This window comes from Hippocampus bargibanti, linkage group LG03, assembly GCF_051943395.1.
Source record: "Hippocampus bargibanti isolate YZ-2025 linkage group LG03, ASM5194339v1, whole genome shotgun sequence".
Lineage (NCBI taxonomy): Eukaryota > Metazoa > Chordata > Actinopteri > Syngnathiformes > Syngnathidae > Hippocampus > Hippocampus bargibanti.
This window is the reverse complement of record NC_142736.1, coordinates 27,596,479-27,619,396: the sequence shown is the minus strand read 5'-3', so window position 1 is coordinate 27,619,396 and position 22,918 is coordinate 27,596,479. Positions and strand designations below refer to the sequence as shown.

General features: G+C 40.7%; 1 protein-coding gene across 3 annotated transcripts in view; it reads left to right on the top strand.

The window, feature by feature from the left end:
- Positions 1-4,087: 4,087 nt before the first annotated feature.
- The window catches only part of igdcc4 (immunoglobulin superfamily, DCC subclass, member 4), a 68,980-nt gene continuing 50,149 nt past the window's right edge, over positions 4,088-22,918 (top strand). For all 3 annotated transcript variants that reach the window (XR_016114525.1, XM_088992914.1, XM_088992913.1), the window contains exon 1: positions 4,088-4,504. Coding sequence is in view for 2 of the 3 variants with exons in the window: in XM_088992914.1 (XP_088849040.1) it covers positions 4,438-4,504 (67 nt within the window). In the remaining variant the exon portion in view is untranslated. The remainder of the gene's footprint in view (positions 4,505-22,918) is intronic.

The window sequence follows — 22,918 nt, the reverse complement described above, 5'->3', positions numbered from 1 at the left end:
CTATCTATCTATCTATCTATCTATCTATCTATCTATCTATCTATCTATCTATCTATCTATCTACCTACCTACAGTATATGTATGTATCTCTCTCTGTCTGTCTGTCTCTCTGTCTCTATCTCTCTCTATTTCCCTCCCTCCCGCCGTCCTTCCTTCCCTCCCTCCCTCTCTCTCCATCTCTCCACACCTCCATCTCTCCACAAATCTCCTTTTAAATAAGAATCAGATTGTTTTGATGGACGGCAACCGTGGATTCTAGTGAACATCATCTTCTGCAAACCTACGTGTTCTCTATCTTCACATGTAATATGTTGGCCACATGAAGTTGTTTGGCTGCACCTCATTAAATTATTCATGGTTGTAAGCATCAGAACAATTTCCACTGCATAGTTACTCACCATTCCGTAAACATATCTAATTTAGAAATGACACTCATGAGAAATTAAAAAAAAAGTCTAGCTGCGGTCTCACCTTTTCTCCACACAAATATGCTCGAAACGTGCCAAATTGATCCCACCTATGAGTCTTTGTGTCCCAGCATTGTCTCAGTCGCTATGGAGACGCCTTTCCTCTGGACCAGGCGTGCTATTTGGGGGGGGGGGGGGGGGGGCACTGCACAGCTTCAGTAAAACAACGTAAAATAACACATTTCCATATTCAAATAGGAACATCTCACAGTTGTTGTTTTTTCTCACTGAGGTCAATTTCAAACAGTGAGGAATAATTATTGTCAGTTATTACTATTCATCCATCCATACCTTTTCTATTCTTCTAATTCTCATTAGAGCCAAGTGTGCGCTGGATCGGATCCCAGCTGACTGTAGGCCAGAGGTTGGGCTACACCCTGGACTGGTTGCTGGGCAATTGCAGAGCAAATACAAACAAGCAGATAATCGCGCTCACATTCACGCCTACAAACAATTGAGAATCTTCTTCAAAAACAGTCTGCATCATTCCCTTAAATATATCTAAAAAAAAATGCACGTTTATATACTAATTCTAATGCCCTGTGCTGTACTATGCTGTCATGCTAAATGGAATCGCACATTAGTGGGCACAATAGTCAACTTCAGGCATGACTACTTAACTAAACTACATTTTGCGATGTGCGAGTGTCATTGCAGTCTGCTTTTCCAATTTAGGGAATAACAACACAAGAAAACAAACCCATACCTTAATTCTCAGCTCTAAAGAAGCATCAATGCATGATTTCTGGCTCGCATTAAATACACTCACCTCGCCGCTTTTAAACTGCCAAGAGGAGCTACTAAAAACCTCTCATGTGTTTTGAATAAAGTTTACTCTGCTAATTGGTCTCTGATAGATCCACAGACATCGTAATTAAGCCAGCGTGTACGTCAAAATGTGTCATGCCATGGCCGCACTGAGTCTCTGAAGTCCACGTTGGCTCAATTTATCATTAGTGGTCCGAGTCACAGCAAGAAACCAATTGTGTGCTATTTGAATGACAGCAGAGTTAGGTTCAGAAGGTGAAACCGGCTCATGTTTCTTTAAAGAAACATTTGCCCAAATGGTCCGAGTCTATGTGTCAATAATCCTATGGATTTTCAAAGGATTTCCAAGTGAACAGTAGTCCAAGGACAGATTGACAGTCGGATGTGGAGGTCCAAAGGTGATCTCGCAATTCTGTTGAAATTTTGAGTCATTGTCATTACATATGTATTTGCTTGTCACACACTGTCGGCGTAAAAAGCAGGATTACAGAGGTTGTCGCTCAAAACTTTTCAACATAACCTAGACCATGTTGGAATAGTTCGTGTATAAGGTGTGAGCAAGAAAATTGGATGCAGCAAGATTTTGGGACATTGAGTGTTGTGTATGGCTTGCACAGTGCACTCGTGCTGCTTTTTGTTATGTGATATGTGCCACTCCAAAATTGCTTCAAGACACAAGGCGAACAAAGCTATTTACTCTCCTTTGAAAGGAAGAAAAAAAGGACACCACGGCGGAAATTAGAGCTTGACCCAGAGTCACACGGGATAGCCATGCCATAATAATTCACGTTTGCTTTAAGAAGACACTTGGGAAATGCATGCATCCCATTTCATTTGATCAGACCGAAGCGTGAGGAGATACGTGTTATATTACCAAAAAGGAGGGCCTCCATTAAAGCCTTTAATCATTGTGTGTGCTTACAGTTCATAGACCACCATGGGGATTTGCCACACAAATGTGCTTTGTACCGCTTTGACTATGTGGAATCCAAGTGTGATTTTGTACACTTGTATTCAGACAGCAGCAATGGCACTGTACGCTGGCGCTGGCCATTCATCACTTTTGTTTCCTCGAGGAGGCTGTCTTTGTGTGGAAGGCAAGCAGGAAGGCAGAGCTCCAGCTGGCTGCCCGACGATGTGTTTGCATGCACGAGTCAGTGAAGCCCTCAGCACTCAGCGACTGATTGATTACGGTGCACACCACCGGACTCCTCTGCCCCTCCTCTTCCCCCTTCTGCCCTTTCTTGTTAAAAAGAAAAAGAAAGAGCCAGTTTCCCATTTCTCCTTTTTTTTTTATCAGTCAGCCCTGCCTATATGTGCCTAATGAGCAACTGATGTGAACTGATGAATTGATTTACGAAGAATTAATAGGAGAGAAAACAAATCTATATGTTGGCGCAATGTGGTGCATGGCTACGCTAAGGAATTCTTTGGTTGTGTTTGGGCAAATGGTGCAAACTAACTGTTGAAATGGTAAAAAGTGAGGTTTAAGGTTTTTGTGTTAGGAATTTGTTTTAGAGTGTGCTAGAGGGACCCCCTAAGGAGGTGCACAAAATCTTTTTATCCGTCGGTGTGCCTGCTTCAAACGTTTGCTTAGTCGGTCGGGTATGAGTGAGGAAGAGGTTGGCATTTGCACTCACTTCACCTCTCTTGGCTGTTTCTTCCAATTGTGTGCAGCATAACAGCTAAATGCAGCTTCGCCATGCTTACTTTGAACTCCTCGCTACATTAACTAACCCAAGTCTGCAAATCTCAGAGCCCTACTGGATTTATGTTCAATCAGCATTTCTTAAATGTATTCCGAACTCAAACCATTCACTGATTTAAAGACGGCAGAATTTTAAAATCAGTCCTACGACAGCTAATTGGGAGCCAGTGTAAAGCCTTGTGCAGTGGAGTAATATGTTCTGATCTCTTTGTTCTTGCCAGCACCCGAGCAGCAAACGTTCTGAATGAGCTCCAGCTGTCGCTCTTTTGAGGAAGTCCAGTAAAAAGACTGCTACAATAATGAAGTGTACCGGCGATAATGGCATGGATACATTTCTCCTGTTCTGCTTGGAGACTGCAACACTTGCTTCTGGAAAGGTTTGTTTTTAACAAATTCACTACAATTCTCAAATTTATTTGGGAATTGAAAATATGATGTAGAGCGCAATTCCCGAATTTGTTCAGGTGTTGGTTTTTCTTGCAGTGGCGCCGATGAAATGCTGAACAGATGTCTAGCAATGGTTTTTCCATTCCACAAGGGGGTAGCGTTTCCTTTTCCCCCCATGTTAGCGCTTTGTTCCAGCTTCAGCTGTTGTTAAATCGCTACATAAACTAATACGTATGTGTTGCATTTTATTTTGGGCAGCCACCCTCTTTTCAAGCTCATATAACTGCAGATCTATTTAATTTAAATGAACTCATGTTTTTTTCTGATGAAAGAAGAGAGTCTATGGTTTCTTACGTTACATTGAATGTTTAGGTAGTCCTAAAACTCAATATTCTGTGGGTCCTGGAATTCAAGTGACAATGACAAAACCCTGGCACTGGATTGGTCACCTTTTTGCACATCTGGCAGTGAATGAGTTAAACTGGTAAAATACGGCCGATGCTTCTGAGTGAATTTAACGTGCTAGAAAGTGTATTATTATTATTATTATTATTATTATTATTATTATTATTATTATTATTATTATTATTATTATTATTATTATTATTATTATTAGTGTTGTTGTGATTGTTGTTGTGCGCGCCTTTCTCCAGTGGACCTTCATCCAGCCTGCGAGGCAGGCAGTAAGTCAGTCTCTGGCAGCGAGCACGCCCCCCCATGCATGCGTGCGTGTGAGTGCGCGCGTGTGTCAGCCAGCCGAGCCACGCACCAGCACCGCCACTCTTCCACATTGCTCGTAACATGGCGTTGACTCGCCGAGGGACACAACGGCTCATTCACCCACGCTGTTGTTATTGTTGTTTTTGGGACTACTAGAAAAGCGTTAAAGAGTGGCGGGTTGGGGGGCTTGACCGTGGGGTAAGAGATTCCGCACCCCCCACCCCGAAACCCAAACACCCGCGCAGACAATAGTCGGCTGACCACCCGTGGGCAAAAAGAAAATGCATGGCATGTGGCTGTTGACGGTCTAGCCTGGCTTGTAGACACGGACGAGGAGACCCACGCTACCCGACTGGTGGACTCCCCCTCGCCACCAAAAGGCTGTACATGGCGGTGGAGCGCACCCCTTGGCTCATTTGTGTGCTTTTGCTCTTTTGCGCTCCATGCAAGCAAGGTAAGGACGATATTTGCCATCCATACGCATGCTTAACCATTTTTAAAAAAGTGCGAGTGCGTGGAGTGAGGTGGGGAGGGGGTTTGCCGGTGGGCTCTATGGCTCATATGCACCTTGCACCAGGACAATAATCCCGAGACTCGACAGTACTCAAAATACTGCTCTGTTAAGTGAAGCGAGTGCATCTGGTGTGTGTCCCGGACACAAGTTGCAACAGATTGCCGTGCAAAAAAAGAAAAAAAGATCAGTGAGTTGGCTTCTAAACAGGAATTGGTGGGCACGTTTTGGGTTTTGTTAAATGGAATCAATCACTTGAATATTTTATTTTGGAATACAGTTGTGTGGCATGTTGAATTTTTGGATGATTTGTTTGTTTATTTTGGATGCTTTGTTTGTTTATTTGTTTTTTTGGGGGTGTTTGCAATACAATACAATACATTTTGATTTATCTAGCGCTTTAACAACAGCTGAAGCTGTAACAAAGCACATAACATGGACAACTATCATATACAGGAAGTACAACGGTCAAAAAATAGTAGAAATCACCAGGGATGAAAATTAAGGTCAAAGCTAAGTCATGCCGAGTTAAATGCCAAAGAGTACAAGCCTTGAGACACGTTTTAAAGATTGACAAATGTGTTGGTAGTAAGTATGGTAGTAATTGTGCAATACAGCAGAGGCAACAAAATGATGTAACTCCTGTACATCAGTGAAAGTGAAAAAGTTCAAGCTAAAATAAACTGTTTCTAAGTACGAAAGTCAAAAGGGCATTTTACTGTCAGTACTAAATCTAATTTTTAAAAATTTTGCTTTACAGCTGCTCACCCGCAGAAAAACATAACATGTGACTTTAAAGTGTCCTTGAGAGTTTTGAAAGGTGCTTATACATATTATTATTATTATTATTATTATTATTATTATTATTATTATCAGTACAACAGTATCAGTATCAGTACAACATTAATATTAGTCATTCTATGCAGAGGATGAACAATATATGAATGTTGCTTCTGACTGATTATACATGTAGACGCACTGTTTTTTTTCCACTGTTTTGATTTATGGGTTAAAGCATTGCAACTTCTTCTTTTCGTTTCGACTTTTCCCTTCAAGGGGTCGCCACAGAGAATCAGTGTCCTCCATCTTTAGAGGTTTGATCCGCATGTTTGTTTTGGGCAAGCTTTTACGTCAGATGCCCTTCCTGACACAACCCTCTGTATTTATCCGGGCTTGGGACCGGCAACAGTAATACTAATTAGGGTTAGCATAAAGCTAGCGAGGTGAAAGGTTAAGATATGGTTGATTTAAATAACACAAAGTTGGAAATCTGCTTTCTGTTTAATTTTAGAATAAATCTCAACTGGGAGTATTAAATGGCATCAGGGCCCTTTTTTAAATTATTTTTCAATATTTGTCAAATGTGTTCGGTTGAGTTATCTGCCACTACACAGTGCTTATAACACTTCCCTGAGTTTTTTTCAATGCAATTAGGCCCCTTCATTAACTCATTCACTGCCAGACGATGTGCAAAAATGTGTCCACTCCAGTGCCTGGGCTTTTGTCATTTTCACTCAAATTGCAGGACTCATAGAATATTGAGTTTTGGATTTGATTGGATGTACCGTTATTTGTCTCTCAGTGGAGAAATATACATTTCACAGCAGCAAATTTTTGAAAGGAAGTAGAAAGGAAAGTAGAAAAACAAAATACAGGAGCTGCTGTAAAGGCAGCCACTCTCGCGACGCCATCTTGAAGTAAAACAAAAACAAAACAAGAAAACTAAATAACAAATAACATGACAACACAAAGACACAGAGAGACATTCTCTCTTCTTCAGCACTTGCTGTACCCTCTTTGTGACACGAAACAGTTCTAGATGGAAAAAGGCGAGGATCAAAGTGTCCGTTTTGAGACTATATAAATATTAATTGCAGCATAAGAAACCTTAGACTCTCTTGTTTGATCAGAAAAAAAGAGTGAATTCCCAAATTATATTGGGCTGGAGTTATCTGACCTGAAATCCAACCCCCAGTGGGAGGGAAACAGCGCTTTATCGGCACCCCACTGCAAGAAAAAAACAAAACCCAAACGATTTCGGGAATTGCAGTGAATGAGTTAAAAAAAAGTCTTCAGCAGCGCTAATCAAAGACGATAAATATATATTTTTCTCATCATCTAAGATCAGTGAGACCACATGCACTTGCTCAAAACAAAATGTACTTTTCAAATCGAAATATTTAGAAAAATGACATTCTCATTTTCACCATTTCACCCACTTGACTCATTTCTTGCCTTTCTCAAATCAATATTATCAACGGACACGTCAATTGCTAAAAGAAAATGCACATTGTGGTACTTTTGTTTCATCACACCCCATTTTAACTCAGTAGTTGCTGTGGAATCTGTGAGCCCAATTTGCTTAATTTGAGGTGTCATTTCCTCTATTTGTTTGCTTTCAAGTATGGTCTCCGTCACTGCAGTTATGCATTTTTTAAATTGCTCTATCTGACAAGGCTTCTGGTGTTTTAAGTCATTCTGCACTAAGTGACAACATTATTTCTTGGCTTTTTGTTTCCGTAATCCAAATTCTTCTTGCAGATTGATGTGATAGAGTCAGTCCATTTCTATCTGATTTTCTTCCTTCGCATCTTTGAGGAAATGTCTTCTCACATTGGAAATATTCATCCCAGCTTTTGTGTCCTGGCATATTGAGTACTTTGGTCTAGTATCGATTGAAAGTAATGCAAATTATTTCGTCCGTGCTTTGAATCGCCCATTTTCACTGTCCACTTTTCTATTCAGGGCAAATTTAGAATGCACAATTTTTGTGTAATCTAAGTTCCCACAGCTGTCGTCGTGCGTGTCAGTGAAAGTTTATAATTGCACTTAGAGCGGTGAACTCGATAACCCAGTAAAAGGCTGTCTGTATACCGTTGGCATGGAGACAAGCCCCGGGGAAACAGGTGATGACCCAACCAGAACAAGTCGTACTTTTGTGCCAGCCATTTTCAAATTGGGCACTATGTGGCAGGTGCTCACCTTGTACAGCACCAGCCTCGCAAATGAAGTAAAGGGCTGGTGAAAGTCAGTCTGGCTGATTGTCACACTGCTACGTGTAGAATAACCAATCTCATCAGATGTTTGAAAGGGTCACAAATAAGATGCAGCCTGGGACCACCTCGAGGTGGTCATTTCCGCTTTCTATGTATGTATGTATTTATTTTCTCTCAATATCTTGGGTGGATAGCATTCGACTTGACTGTTCATTTGATTGCAAAACAGGCTTCTTGGCCAAGCGTTGTCCACTGAAAAGTCCAGCTTGGAGACCATGTATGGGACGATTCCTCCAGACAGAGTAATTTTCTGCTGATATCGCAGTCGGTGATCAGATAGCGAGTTGTCAAAATACCTGGGAAATCAATCCATCCATTTTCTAGGCCACTTTACCCTCATTAGGGGTGTGGGGGGGTGTTGGAGCCTATCCCAGTCATCTTTGGCCACTAGGCGGGGGACACTGAATTGATTGCCAGCCAATCGCAGGGCACACGGAGAGAAACAGCCATTCACTCTCACACTTAAACCTAGGGACAATTTGGAGTGTTCAATCAGCATGCATGCATGTTTTTTGGAATGTGGTAGGAAACCGGAAGACCCGGAGAAAACCCACGCAGGCCCGGGGAGAACATCCAAACTCCACCCAGGGATGCCGGAGCTGGAATTGAACCTGGGCACTGTGAAGTCGACGTAATAACCACTCGACTACTGGGCCGCTACTCGGAAAATGTCTTTAAGAAACAAATTGATGGTCACTTTTAACAGGTTAATGCGCGTATGCGCATTGTGTGGATACCCAAGCAAAATGGTTATGGGAGGAAAAGAAAAAAACACTTCCCAGAATGATTTGCCCTGAACTGCATGCAAGTGACCTATTGAGGGCCTATGCCTGTCTACAGTATACTGAGTCAGAGAGAAACCTAGAAATAGCGCATCTATATCCCGACACGGTACATTAGTTGAGACGGTATCTTTAGTGACCGAAACTAACTTTTGCTGTTCCTTTTATACAGAGCTAAAATGTTGAATAAGTTGGTTCCTCGGCCAGTTTATTATCATGCAAAGCAGTTTGTTTCCAGGCTTTCATAGGCGGCACATAGTTGAAGTGTGAGTCGTGTGTGTGTGTGCGCGTGTTTGTGTGTGTGTTTGTCAGGGTTTGTCAGCAAGACAGGGGGGGTGCTGCAGCATCTCATGCAAGCATATATGCGTATTGCCCTTTTATAAGATTTCTCAGAGGGTTGACATTGAGAGACGTGGCAATTCTGAGTGGCGAACGATGCGCAGGAAACGTCTGCCCACACGGGCGACGAGTGGGTGAACGTATGCTTGTACAAAACAAAAACCCCGCTCAGAACATGTTGCGGGCTCAAGATTGATGCGGGTTGCGATAGAAAGTAGCACAAAGGTCTCTCTGGTGTTGGAGTGGTTACAGAAGAGGCTTCGTATATATATATATAGAGAGAGAGGGAAAACATACCCACTTGAGCTTGTCCACGATGCTTGTGTCACTTCTGAGGCTTTTTCAAAGGGAAAGTTGCGTGCATGTCACCGATGAAGGATATATGGATGCTTGTTGGACCACAACTCGACTTGTTTGTCTTCAACTCAGAGTATCCATTATTGATCAATTATATTAAAAAGCAGTGGTCAGCTATCAATGGAGAGTTTCTTTTGGCTTAAATAACACATTTGTGCAAATTATCTTTAATTATGTGTCTGTAGTAATAATTAAATGACAACCGACACCATTTCTTTGTTTCCTAACTGACATCAGAAAAATGTTTTATAGCATCTAAAATACCCCAAACGCACAGTCTGATGTTTTTAGTCAAATACAAAACACCAATAAAAATGACAGTGTCCAAAAACTGCCACATATCAGCTTGAAACTGGGGATATTCAGAAAGTCCCGCCCCCAGTTCGTGACATCATGCCAGGTCGTCTTGCCTTGCTCAAGAAACAAAACAATGAGCTCAGATTTGGAGAAGATGCTTTTTTGTTACGAATCCAGTTATGAATATGATTCAAATAGTTCTGGAAAGCATAAATGTTTGCAATCGATTAACCAAGTCCTCCCATATCAATTCGAGCCCTCAATGACAGCAACGTAGCGTCCCAGAAAATGCACAAGATGGCGCCCAAGCTCCATTGGAAATGGGCTCATTTGTCTGCTAGGAATTTGTGTCAGCGAGTATCAAATAGTAGCCTTGGTGCAACACACAACGATTCACCATCGCGTTATTTATGTGTTTTCTTTCTAATTTCGCCATCAACAAAACATTTGTTTTCAGATCAAAACAATGTACTGCAAAGTATCGTCACCAACACAAAAACAAGACTTCCTGAATATTCAGCGCGAGTCTTAAAACGTAAAATATAGCTATATGCGAGGGAATCTTTGTAAAATACGCTCAGTAGAATTCATTTGAAGTGATTTTACAAATTATGGACAAAACTTTTCCGGAGGCGTCGGTTGTCCTTTAACAGGATTCATGTATGTGAAGAAATTGTAATGGTTTTCTCATAAATGTCAGTGATGATGCATGAGATCCCACGAAAGCACTCGTTCGGCAGGTTGGTGACCGATGGTGTACAGTAGCAGGTCCCAAACACATTAACTCATTCATTGCCATGTGCAAAAATGTGTCCATTCCAGTGCCAGGGTTTTTGTCATTGTCATTCGAATTGCAGGATCCACAGAATATTCACGTTTTAGGACTACATAGACATTCAATGGAGCGTAAGAAAAGTCTGGAGTTATATGAGCTTGAAATGAGGGTGGCTGTCCAAAATACAATGCAATACATTGGTTTATATAGCGCTTCAACAACAGCTGAAACTGGAATAAAGCGCTAACATGAAAAAAAAATGGAAACGCTGCCCCTTGTGAAAAAAAAAAAAAAACTTATCCAGAGGCCAAGGCCAGCGCTTTATCGGCACCCAAGCCAGAAAAAAATAAAACCCGAAATAATTCGGGAATGACGCGCAACGTCATATTTTCAATTCCCGAATAAATTTGCGAATGGCAGTGAATGAGTTAAATTGAGAATCAGAACTTTTGTCTTTTAGGATTTTTGCGTATTTATGCTCATTGGCTCCCTTTTGACAAGAAATTACGAGGGAACACTGTCCTGGAAAACATTCACTGAAAGCCAAGGAAAAGCTTCAAACACAAAGTTAATTCCTGACGCGAGCAGAAATACGGTCTACTGACCTGGTTTGATGGCGGTTGACATTCCAGCCGTCTTTCTTAATAAGCAGTCTCGTCATCGTCACTCTGTCTCTCTTTCTCCCGTTCAAGGACTTTGCCAAAGACCTTGCTGTTCTCGCCTCTGAGCACATTTGTTGGACCAACGTGACAGGTTGCTTTCATTAGTGCCACGTCTGATGGAAGTGCTACAGTGAATTATGAATTGGAGGTGAACTAGTTTACCTAACTGGCGAGTCTTGTATCGAAAAGTTGTTTTTCATAATGAGGAATATCATTAACTCATTCACTGTCAAACATGTGCAAAAATGTGTCCACTCCACAGCCTTTGTTTTTGTCATTGTCACTTGAATTCCAAGACCCACAGAATATTGAGTTTTAGGACAACATAAAGATTCAATACAGCGTTAGAAACCTTAGACTCTCTTCGTTCATCAAAAAAAGTTTATTCCTAAATTATATGGGTCTGGAGTTATATGAGCTTGATATGAGGGTGGCTGTCCAAAATACAATACAATTCATCCATATTGGTTTATATAGCGCTTTAACAACAGCTGAAGCTAGAACAAAGCACAAACATGGAAAAACGGCACATGCTGCCCCATTGTGAAAAAGAAAAAAACATTGCTAGAGGTCTGGCCAGCGCTTTTTACGGCACCCAAGCATGAAAAAACAAAATCCAAACAAATTCAGGAATGGCGCTCTACATCATATTTTCAATTCCGAATAAATGCGTGAATGGCAGTGACTGAGTTAAAATAACTTTCGGGGTTATGTTGTGTAATTGTGTAATGAGTCTTATTGCAACGTAGGATTCTGGCCGGACCGATGACTTTCCTTAACATTAGACGTGGTATCTATTTATCGTTCGATACCTAAAACGGACATTGTAAATCATTATTTAGGTGCGTGTTTCTTTCAATAGGTCATCAACATTCAGTCGGGCTGCTTCATTCCCGGAACCGTTAGAGAGACAGAACGAACGCACGTACATGCAAACGGACAAACAAACAACGCAAACGAGTTGCTTTAACTGCTCATTAGGTAGCCATTTCCAAAACAAATTAGAAGCCTCACTTGGCAGTCATCTCACGGTAGAAGAGGATGGCGGCTTATTTTTTCATACCTCTGCAGAAGGGAGATGAGTGAGGATCAGTTAGATTTTACGGGATCAGCCGATCGGTGAGTCTCCCCAAAATAAGGAAATTTTCATTGATACAGAATATATACATTATACATAATACTTACACAATACAGTAAAGTCTCGTTATATCGATATTAAAGGGAGTCCGAAAAAATATTGATATAACCGGGACTATCGATATATCAGACCCTGTTTGCATGTAATTTTCTCCATGCGTGCATAGAAATAGTATCGATATAACCGGGACTATCGATATATCCGATATCGATATAACGAGACTTTACTGTATATACATATATAAAAAAGCTACTGCACCTCTAACGCTATTTCATGGAAGTGGTAGGAAGATGGATTGCTGCTAGTTAATCTTGAAATCTGACATGCTGCTATATAGATCCAAAATAATGAGCGATGCCGGGATGGAAGTCACAATATCAGACATTATTAATCAGATAGTCATGGAGATTGAATGGAGGGAGGTTATCCAAGCCCGTGTAAACCCTATGTAAGGGGAAACCCGTCAATTATTTGCAGACCGCCCCAGCTGCTATCTCCCATCAAAAGTGGAGGTCCACCCTAACACCGTTCCAGCTAAGGGAAGCTGCGGTCTATCTCTGGTGACAACGTTGACTGACATTAGTTTTCCCAGTTGGTGTTCAAGGAGACGTCTCATCCTTGCCTGTATGACCCAGTTTGAAAACTTAAAGCCCACACCAGGGTGATCGTGTCTGTGTCAGCTCTCAGTCATACAGGAGTGGTCCGTCAATGAAAAGGTTTCTTCAGCCGTCATCTGTACTTCTTTGAAGGTGTTTGAGGGATCGTGCTTACAACAGACTTCTTAGATCGTTACCACATGGGTTTAATCATGCTGGTGAGGTGATACCAGAGCAAATGAGGCAATCAGAGCCAGGGATAGAACATTAGAGGTAATCAGACAGAACAAAAGCAGTAATCAGATTAGCTTCAGGGAGTGGTCCACTGCGCTCCCCAACCTTAAAGCAAGGACCTATCAAAGCAGAGGTCTGGCACCGCCACCACTCTCTATTAGGGAGATATATGTACATGTACAGGGCCAGAGCTACCAGCACAACTTTAGTTCGCTGCCGAAGCTTTTCGGATGAGGAGCGAAACGTCCGACACCTTCAAATCAGTACAGATGACGGCTGAAGAAACCTTTTCATCCAGGGTGATTGTGATTACAATTTGACGATTGAAGTTGAGGAGAACCCTAAACAGTAGGCGGTTATTTTGAAGTAGTGTCCGACCAGAGCAGGTGTTAAAAATAATAATACATTTTATTTATAAGCACCTTCCAAAGCTCTCAAAGACACTTTACAAACACAAAACAGGCAAATAAATCCACACAAATCCATGTGATTAAATAGAGGAAATAAACCTTCAAATCCAAAATCGCACTTCCTCACTGTCCATATCGAATGAGCGAATCATACATTTGTCTCATCTGCACATTTTTGTGAGGTTGAGAAACAAGCGCATGAACGAATTGGAGGCGGCGTGGCTGGTGTGGGAATTTGGGGGCGGTGATTTTGGGACAGAGATGAATTGGCAAGAGGAGCCGTCCGAGGCAAATTAGAGGGCAAGGGCCATGGCTCCATCCACAAACAAAGAGCTCGTTTTGTCCGTTCTAACGATCAGAGGGAAATATGTCAACTTCATTTAACACGTTATGAACACATGAAACGGAGGAAAGTGCCTCCTGCACATTTGTTCCTACTGCACCCTGAAAACGTTGCAATTTGGAATTTAACCAACATTTTCATAAAATTGCAATGTTATTTTTCAAAAATCCTGGAGGTATTGACTCTGTTTAGGTGAAGACTCAAAGAATAAGCACGAGTACTCTGACTGAGACAAACTGGTCTTGAACATTCATGAAAAATAATTGGTTTCTCATGACATACAATAGTTTATTGCAAATTTCTAATTGAAAATTAATGGGAAAAAACATTTCATTTTTATGTAATTTAACATAGTTGTGTATGTTAGCCAATATTGTGTGTCATTCAAACTTTCACTGCCAGACGTGCAAAGATGTGTCCAAACCAGTGCCAGGGTTTTTGTCATTGTCACTTGAATTCCAGGACCCACCGAATATTGAGTTTTAGGACTATTTAAACATTCAATACAGCGTTAAAAACCTTAGACTCTTTTTTCATCAGAAAAAAAGAGTTAATTCCTAAATTATATGGGTCTGGAGTTATATGAGCTTGAAATGAGGGTGGCTGTCCAAAATACAATGCAATACATACATATTGGTTTATATAGCCCTTTAACAACAGTTGAAGCTAGAACAAAGTGCTAAATTGGAAAAGGACATGCCGCCCCCTTGTGGTAAAGAAAAAAAACATTACCAGAGGCCATGGCTAGTGCTTTTTCGGCACCCAAGCATGAACAAACATAACCCGAACAAATTCGGGAACGACGCTCCACGTCATATTTTCAATTCCCGAATAAATTCGTGAATGGCAGTGAATGACTTAAAGCGATATCCATATGCAATATTAACATACACAAAAAACATTTAGATTTATTTATTTTTACAATTTGAAATCATGCTAAACTCAGTTTTTACATGAGAGTTTTGCATGATTCATCAACCAATTCATTCATTAATCGACATCTAATCAAAATTAATTGTAAAACTCTTTAAGACTAAAAGTGTTGCTAAATGTTGTGCTCCAGTAGCTGACGATACAATCGATGTGTCCTGTGCCTTTTCAAGATCTTCAAACTGTAACATTCACAGCGCGCACACGGTCATCAGAACCAACTCGTCCAGGCTTATTGTGACGTTTCCTTTCTTCCCTCCCCCACTGAGTATCATAAAAAAATACAATCAAGCGGGAAGAGTTGTTATCCAGCCAGGACAGCTATCCTTCTGTCACACAACATGCTGAGAATCAATTTTAGCACCTGATGAATTTCGCCGTCCCCAGTAGAGTTTGGCGATGGCACCGTAATGCTCAAGGTCAGGGTTATGTGGCTGACACACCGACAGCAGAGGGTATCTTTAGGCTGGCTTGTTACTCACTTCACCCTGGCCCCTGCTAACTGTCCACACAGAAAAGACAGATACTGCTGGACACAAATTTATTATGGGCCTGCTGTGTTGTTCCAATTCGAAGGCCAAATAAATCACAATGATGACCTTTTTTACACATTTATTTATTTATTTATTTATTCATTTATTTATAACAACTTCCGTTCTGGAGGTCAGGTTTCCTGGGTGTAAACTATAATATATTTTTGTCTATATTAATTGGACCCTCAATAAATAAATAAATAAATAAAACAAACAAAAAAATATATAAATTCAACCCATACTGTTCCTCAAAAGACATCAAGTAATAAAACAGTACATTGCGAACGTGCGAGAGGGATCGCACTCACGCCCACGACGAGCCGTGCCGCGTCTTTGTCCACCCCAGGCTGAGTCCCGTTCCCCTCAGGCCGCCGCCCATCATATGCTGGAGAGGCAACGGTTGCCGTCTCCACCATCGTTTCCGGGCGAGTTGGAACTTTCGGGAGACTGTTGGGACTTCTGGAAGCAGTCCTTTGAAGGGGGGGGGGGGGGGTACTGTCATGATCTGGTTGGCCACCAACGGGTGGCGCTGTCGACCCCGCCTGCACCTGCACAGGTGCTGGTCGTTACAATCAGTAACATCTTAAAACATCTTACAATCATCAACACTTAAAAGGACTCCCGGCACGACCATTCGGTGTCGGGTAATTGTGAAATGTCATTGTATGCTATTGAACACATTGTATGCAATTGTATGCATTGTGTGCAGTTCATGTGTTTGTTTAATCCTGGCGGACTTTTAATCTTGGTTTTCTTTTGATACTTTGTATTTTTTTCCGTTCAGAAGACTTTGATGTTTTACATTTTGTTCCCGCTGACTTTATTTTAATACAGTTTGTCAAACACAACCTCCTGCTACCTCCTGCCTGCTTTTTGGGATCCGCACCCGCCATCACCACCTTGCAAACCGTGACAGATCATGAATGAATAAATAAATTTGTATCTCTTCAAAATTATTCACACAGTTCAGTAAAATATTAAATCTGCATTTTAACTCATTAACTGCCAGACGTGCAAAAATTTGTCCACTCCAGTCCCAGGGTTTTTGTCATTTTCACTGAAATTCTAGGACCCACCGAATATTGAGTCTTAAGACGACATAAACATTCAATGCAGCGTAAGAAGCCTTAGACTCCCTCCTTTCATTAAGAAAAGGTAATTCCTAAATGATGTGGGTCTGGAATTATATGATCTTGAAATGAGGGTGGCTGTCCAAAATACAATGGAATACATCCATATTGGTTTATATAGCGCTTTCACAACAGCAAACGCTGGAATAAAGCGCTAACATGGAAAAAAAGGGAGATGATGCCCCCTTGTGGAAAAGAAAAAAAACATTGCCCAAATCAAAATTATTCACACACTAGTAAAATATTACGTCTGCATTTTAAAATTCATACAGTTCAATTTTATTATTGTGAAAAGGAAGAGACATTGCTACATTCCTCCTTATACGTGGGCTTGTGGGCCAGAAGTGCCTGAGGAATAGTCTATTACACATCGGTGGTAAATTAGGTTTGTTTGTTTGTGTGTGTGTGTGTGTGTGTGTGTGTGTGTGTGTGTGTGTGTGTGTGTGTGTGTGTGTGTGTGTGTGTGTGTGTGTGTGCGTGCGTGCGTGCGTGCGTGCGTGCGTGCGTGGGTGGGTGCGTGCGTGCGTGTGTGTGTGTGTGTGTGTGTGTTAACTAAAGCATGTGTGGCTGCATTCTTTTGTGTTTCCGAGGGGGCATCAGCTGTGATTTGTCAATGCATGGTGATACATATCCCTTGAGAGTCCATTCTCAATTAAAGTGTCTATTATTTAAAGGTGGCATCGGCTGACTTTCATTTGAATGCAGTCGTGTGGCGAATATGTTGATTTTTCTTTTTCTAGATATTATAGTCCTCTCTGCATATGCATTTTCAACCCATCATGGCAGAAGTCTTACATTTACAGTCATTTTGATTAGAAAATTTATATTACTTGTGATGAATATACATTTCTCCAAAGACAGGAATCACAAAGTGATGTGTTTATTTTTTCTATGCGCACCAAATCCAGCAGTCATTTAAACAGATTCTTCCCCCAAGCTATTATCTCTCTAAACAGTAAACCAAATAGAACTGGATAGTGCCTCCATTTTGCTTATGATGATACTAGTGCAACGTGTTCTACCAGAGACAAATTCCTTGTGTGTTGTACTATAATAATAATAATAATAATAATAATAATAATAATAATAATAATAATGATACATTTAATTTCTAAGCGCCTTTCAAAACTCTCAAGGACACTACAATCACGGGATTTGTTTTGTGCGGGTGAGCAGAGGCAGCCATTCGCGCCAGCATTCACTCTAATGGCAGCCACTCTCGCTGCGCCATCTTGAAGTCAAAAGAGTAAAAAAAACTAAACTAAACGAAAAAAAACTACATATCCACATCCCGAATGCTTATTCCTCAATAAGAGGGCTAATAAAAACAATGGCAATAAAAATGACTATTTGTGTATTCATTTTTTTTTGTATCATTACAAGACAAAAATATAAACAGTCCACATGTTTTTTTTCTAGTTAGCCAGTCACAATTTGTTCATATTCGATTAAAATAGAAATAATCTTTAATGGGGTGAAACTACCAAAAAGTCTAATGATGGAAATAGTACACAGCTAACACTGGGATGTTCATTGTATTCAATGTGGTGTTAAAAATATAAAATAAAATAAAATAGGGGGTAAGGGTAGCAATGCACGTGGAATCAGAAACTGAAACTCACTGCTATTACTTTGACGGCTAGCGAGTTCGCTAGCTAACTAGACAGAAATTCACCAAGCATGAACAATCAGCTTCTGTTACCATTGACTCTTTTGTCTTAGATAATTAATTAGTCCCAACAGACATCACAAATTACCACTGTGAGAAGAACACTGCTTCACGTTGGTTTAAATTGTAACTACAACATTCCTTGTCCAGAGGCAACCAAAATGTCTTCTTCTTGGTGAATGTTTTTAAGGTCAGAAAAATCTGAAAGGGCGCTACCATTACCTGTGTGAGTTAAGTGAAACATTCATGACTGCTTATGGGGTGACCGAAATATATTTGAATCTAAAACGGTTTAGTGAATTACAAAGCCTCGGATTGTTTTGATTCTTTTTTAACTAATTCGCTGCCAGACATGCTAAAATCCAGTGCCAGGGTTTTTGTCATTGACACTCGAATTCGAGGACCCACAGAATATTGAGCTTTAAGACTACATAAATATTCAATGCAGTGTAAGAATCCATACAATCTCTTCTTTCAATCCGAAAAAAAATGTTCATTCCTAAATTATATGGGCCTGTAGTTATATGAGCTTGAAATGAGGGTGGCTGTCCAAAATACAATGCAATACATACATATTGTTTTTTATAGCGCTTTCACAACAGCTGAAGCTGGAACACAGCGCTAACAAGGAAAAAAGGAAATGCTGCCCCTTGTGGAAGGGAAAAACATTGCCAGAGATCTGGCCAGCGCTTTATCGGCACCCATGCAAGAAAAAAACAAAACCCGAACAATTTCAGGAATGGTGCTCTACATCATATTTTCAATTCCCGACAATCGAATTGAAAGTCTTCTGCAGTTTCCAAGGCATATTTTCCCCAAAATGATTTGATTGATTTCCAGATTATACGATCTTAAAGACATTGAAGGTTGTAGGTTCCATTGTAATCTAAACCCTTAACATTTTTCCCCCAAAACCCAAATTGTAACACAAGTCTTCAAAATTCATTGCTTTATCTCGATGCATTAGGTTTCAATAAATAAATAGTTGTTCACCACAGTGGGTCTTGCTCACGTCGTGATTGTAATGCCTGGCTATCGTTCATTTCACAGTCGTGGTGGTTATACTTAGTTGAGCTGAGGTTGCCTTTCACGTGCTTCTCATAGAGTTTGAGTGAGGTCAGACTGGAAAGATGCCTCTCTTCTGCTGTGATCCTCACATGGCACCTCCGAGCTGCTTCATTTTTCTGATTTCGTCTCCCGCTGGTCTGTCTGATCTGTTCCTCAGTTGGCATTATTGAATAGAAGGAATACAAAAAATGCTGAACATGTTTCAGAGAAATGTTCAGCCCCCTCTGACACCGCATATCCGAGTACGACCGCAATGGCATTTTTTGGAATTAATGATGGATTTACTTTTTTTTTTCATCTTGCAGTGGTATCATCAGGGGTTATACAACTAATTCATCAGCCACTTGTTTTCTTTTCCACTTGTCCTTAGTTAGAACTTGAGTCGTTTCTAACAGACGTAGGACGAGAGGAGGGCATCCATTATTGCGCATATGCAGTCGCAATTATGGGCAATTTAGACTCCTCAATGAACTTAACAGGCATGTTCTTGGAACGTGGGAGGAATATTTATTTGTCCAATTTGTACTTCACAAAAAGAATAAAAAAGAGCTCAAGAATAATGTGTTCAAATCAAAGTCAAAATCAACTTTATTGTCAAATATGCTAATATGCATGACATACAGCAGAGATGAAATTAATGTCTTCTCGGACCCAGCGTGCAAGGCACTTATAATGACTTATAATGTTCAACATGCTATGATGCATAGGCACGAATCCACTCTCAGTTTTACGTGGTGGAGTTTTCATAGTTGAATAATCACTGAGCTTTCCGCACAAGCAAAATAATCATGATGATTGTTTTTCCACAATTGTCTAACATGACTTGGCATTTGAAGTTAGCCTTGCATTGCAATGAACTCATTCACTGCCACTCACGAATTTATTCGGGAATTGAACATAAGACATACGGTTCCATTCTCGAATTAGTTCGTGTTTTGTTTTTTTCTTGCGTGGGTGCCAATAAAGGCCTATGACAATGTTTTTTTCCCATTCCACAAACTCCATTTCCCTTTTTTCCATGTATGCGCTTTGTTCCAGCTTCAGCTGTTGTTAAAGCACTATATAAACTAATATGTGTATTACATTGTATTTTGGACAGCCACCCTCATTTCAAGATCATATCATTCCAGACCCACATAATTTAGGAAATAACTTTTTTTCTGATGAAAGAATAGAGTATTTATGTTTTATTAGACTTGTTTTGCTGATTCTGTAGTTCAGAACATGAGCTCATTGATGTGCAGTTTGGCACAATATGGCTGCGAGCGCAAACATAGAAGAGCTAGTTTACAAAACTAACACTAACTGTTAGTTTCTAACCCAGGGGTGTAAACGTCATATTGTGCCGTGGGCCACATTGTAGTTATGGTTTCCTCTCGAGGGTCGTTATGAATTTGGGGAAGTCATGAGAATGTTTAATCCCCTCTACATATTACATATAGAGCGCACAAAGATTTAATGAATAACTAGTTTTCAGATCTGCAGTCAAGAATAATGACTGATATTGTGGTTTACATCCAAAAATATTCAATTTTGGTTAGTATTTTAGCAAGCATCATGGAATTTCACAAGTTTGATTTGCTTTTGCGAGCCAAAAAAAATGATGTGGTGGGGCGGATTTGGCCCCCGGAGCCTTGACTTTGACACCCCTGGTCTAAGATTTCTTACGCTAAATCCTAAAACTCAGTATTCTGTGGGTCCTGCAATTCGAGGGACAATGACAAAAACCCTGGCACTAGTGTGGACACATTTTTGGACGTCTGGTAGTGAATGATTTAAAACATGATGGGATGTTGACCTAATATTCTCAGAGGGGTTTCAGCAACAAATGCTCACAGCAGTTCGAGTCCTGTTTATAAACATATTCTCATCATAAACTCAAATGTTAACTCGCATCTCCTTGGACTAGTCCGTTTAAATGCCATAGGAATGCCATAGGAATAAAAACCATATTTGGACGTGTGCAAATCTTTGTTTGATTTTGGCTCTCCCTGCCTGCATACAAAAACTTATATGGTTTGCATACAGTAAATCTAAAGACTTCTAGCTTGGAGCTTTTGCCGATTACAGGCACATGAAATCACCCCGTCCCTCCATTTCCCTCCATTCCCCTCCAATCTTTGTTACCAAGCGAGCCACTTTAATTTACTCCTGATTTATTTCTGTTTATTCATATACATTCATGTCAATTCCCATTCCTTTTTGTTCATTCCATTGCAGAGTTGAAAAATTCGCTAATTTTGAATCTTGAATTACAGTTGTCCAAACAGAGGTTCTGGAAGCAAAAGATGAACTCTGAACTGGTTATCTCTGTCTTTATGCCACGGTGCCTGTATTTTGAACAACAACAACAAAGGGAAAACACCAAATGAAAATAATAATAGTAATGATTAATGATACATTTCATTTATAAGCACCTTTCAAAACTCTCAAAAGTCACTTAACAGTCACAGGATAAGATTTTTCTGTTGGTGAGCAGTGGCAGCCACACGCGCTAGCATTCCCTCAACCCGGAATAACTCAAATACCTAGCTAGCTAGCTAGCTAGACAGCTAATAGATAGCCAGTTAGCCAGCCATTCCTACGAAAATCCCAGTGAATGCCTCATGAACGTCATAGCGAGTATCTTCTTTGCTCCTCAAGTATACTGGAATGTAAAAATACCCTGTATGCTATCGATGCACCCCCCACATACACATTAAAAGATTTACAAGTATATCACATCAAGAAGATCATCGAAATATAGTAGCCACTTCCAAATCTCGTTTCTATCTTAACAAGGATTCAGAGGAGCAGACAATCGAATTTCTCCCACAGCGCTAGTACCATATTCGCTCGCCATTGACAACCCTGACATTCACACAGACACACATAACTGCAAGGAATTGCTTTTTTCCGGGGGAGTAAAACACTTAAACGAGCATCGACGGGGCCTGATATAAATTAATGACTTGGGAATGAGTTATTTGTACAGGAGGAGCTCAGCGGGATGTGGTCACGCGCATGCGGACGTGAGACGTGAATAATAGTGGAAATGTTGATCCCCTCTCTAGCTATATGTTCCCGAGTGGCACATTCAACATGTCACACCGCGGCCTCATTTATCATTCCGGTCGGTGCGAAATGCACGGATGCATTACTAAGTCTGTGCGTGTTACTGCGGTGAGCAGTGACAAGAACGAGAGAGGTGGATTCATCCTATCCAAATCTCTGATCATATGTCTTTCCTTATGTTTACGCCCATTATTTCTGCTTTCCTTGCGTATGCAGTGCAATGCCAGGGTTGTCAGCTTCATATTCATTGGGTTTGATTGGATTTCTGATTAATCAGCTCGGACAGTTTTAAATTCATTAGAGTGTGACTTTTCTGTGCTTTTCATGGTCCCCCATGCTTCTGGGAGGCCCCTTGTCCAATATGGGGCCCCGCCTCACTCTGATTGGCTGATGCCAGGCAGGGATGAATGAGCACTGTACATAGAGCAGGAGGTATGAAGGAGGGCAGTGGTACTCCCCCACCTCCATCCCATACCCCCCGATCCCCCCTGCCCCCGCACTCTCATTCTTTAGCTTCCCCTCTGGCCACTTCTGTTTGTTTCTCACACACATACACTAAATGGGGATCCATGAGCCTGCCGCAATTTGATCACATAGCAGTTTGCGACTTCCATGAGCCATGAGAAGGCCAATTAAATATTTCGGATGACATAAGGTACAAGCTGTATTTTATGGCGTGATGCATTTGTAAAATCAGCCTTGTGTTTCATTACAGGCTCAAGGCTTAACACATCAAGCTTGACAGCGCTTCCAAGGCTTTATTCATTTGTGAGAATTTGACCAATATTCGTAAAAGTTGAGTTGTAAAATGGTATTGCAGCTCTACAATCACCACAAACAATATTTTTTTTCACTTTGTAGGACTTATTTTCACTATGTTTTTGGGACAATTCATGGCTACTTTGAAGCATATATTATTCAATTAATGGCATTTCGGTTTTAATAGTCACATCTAAGGAAACATTTTTAATACAGACACTCCTC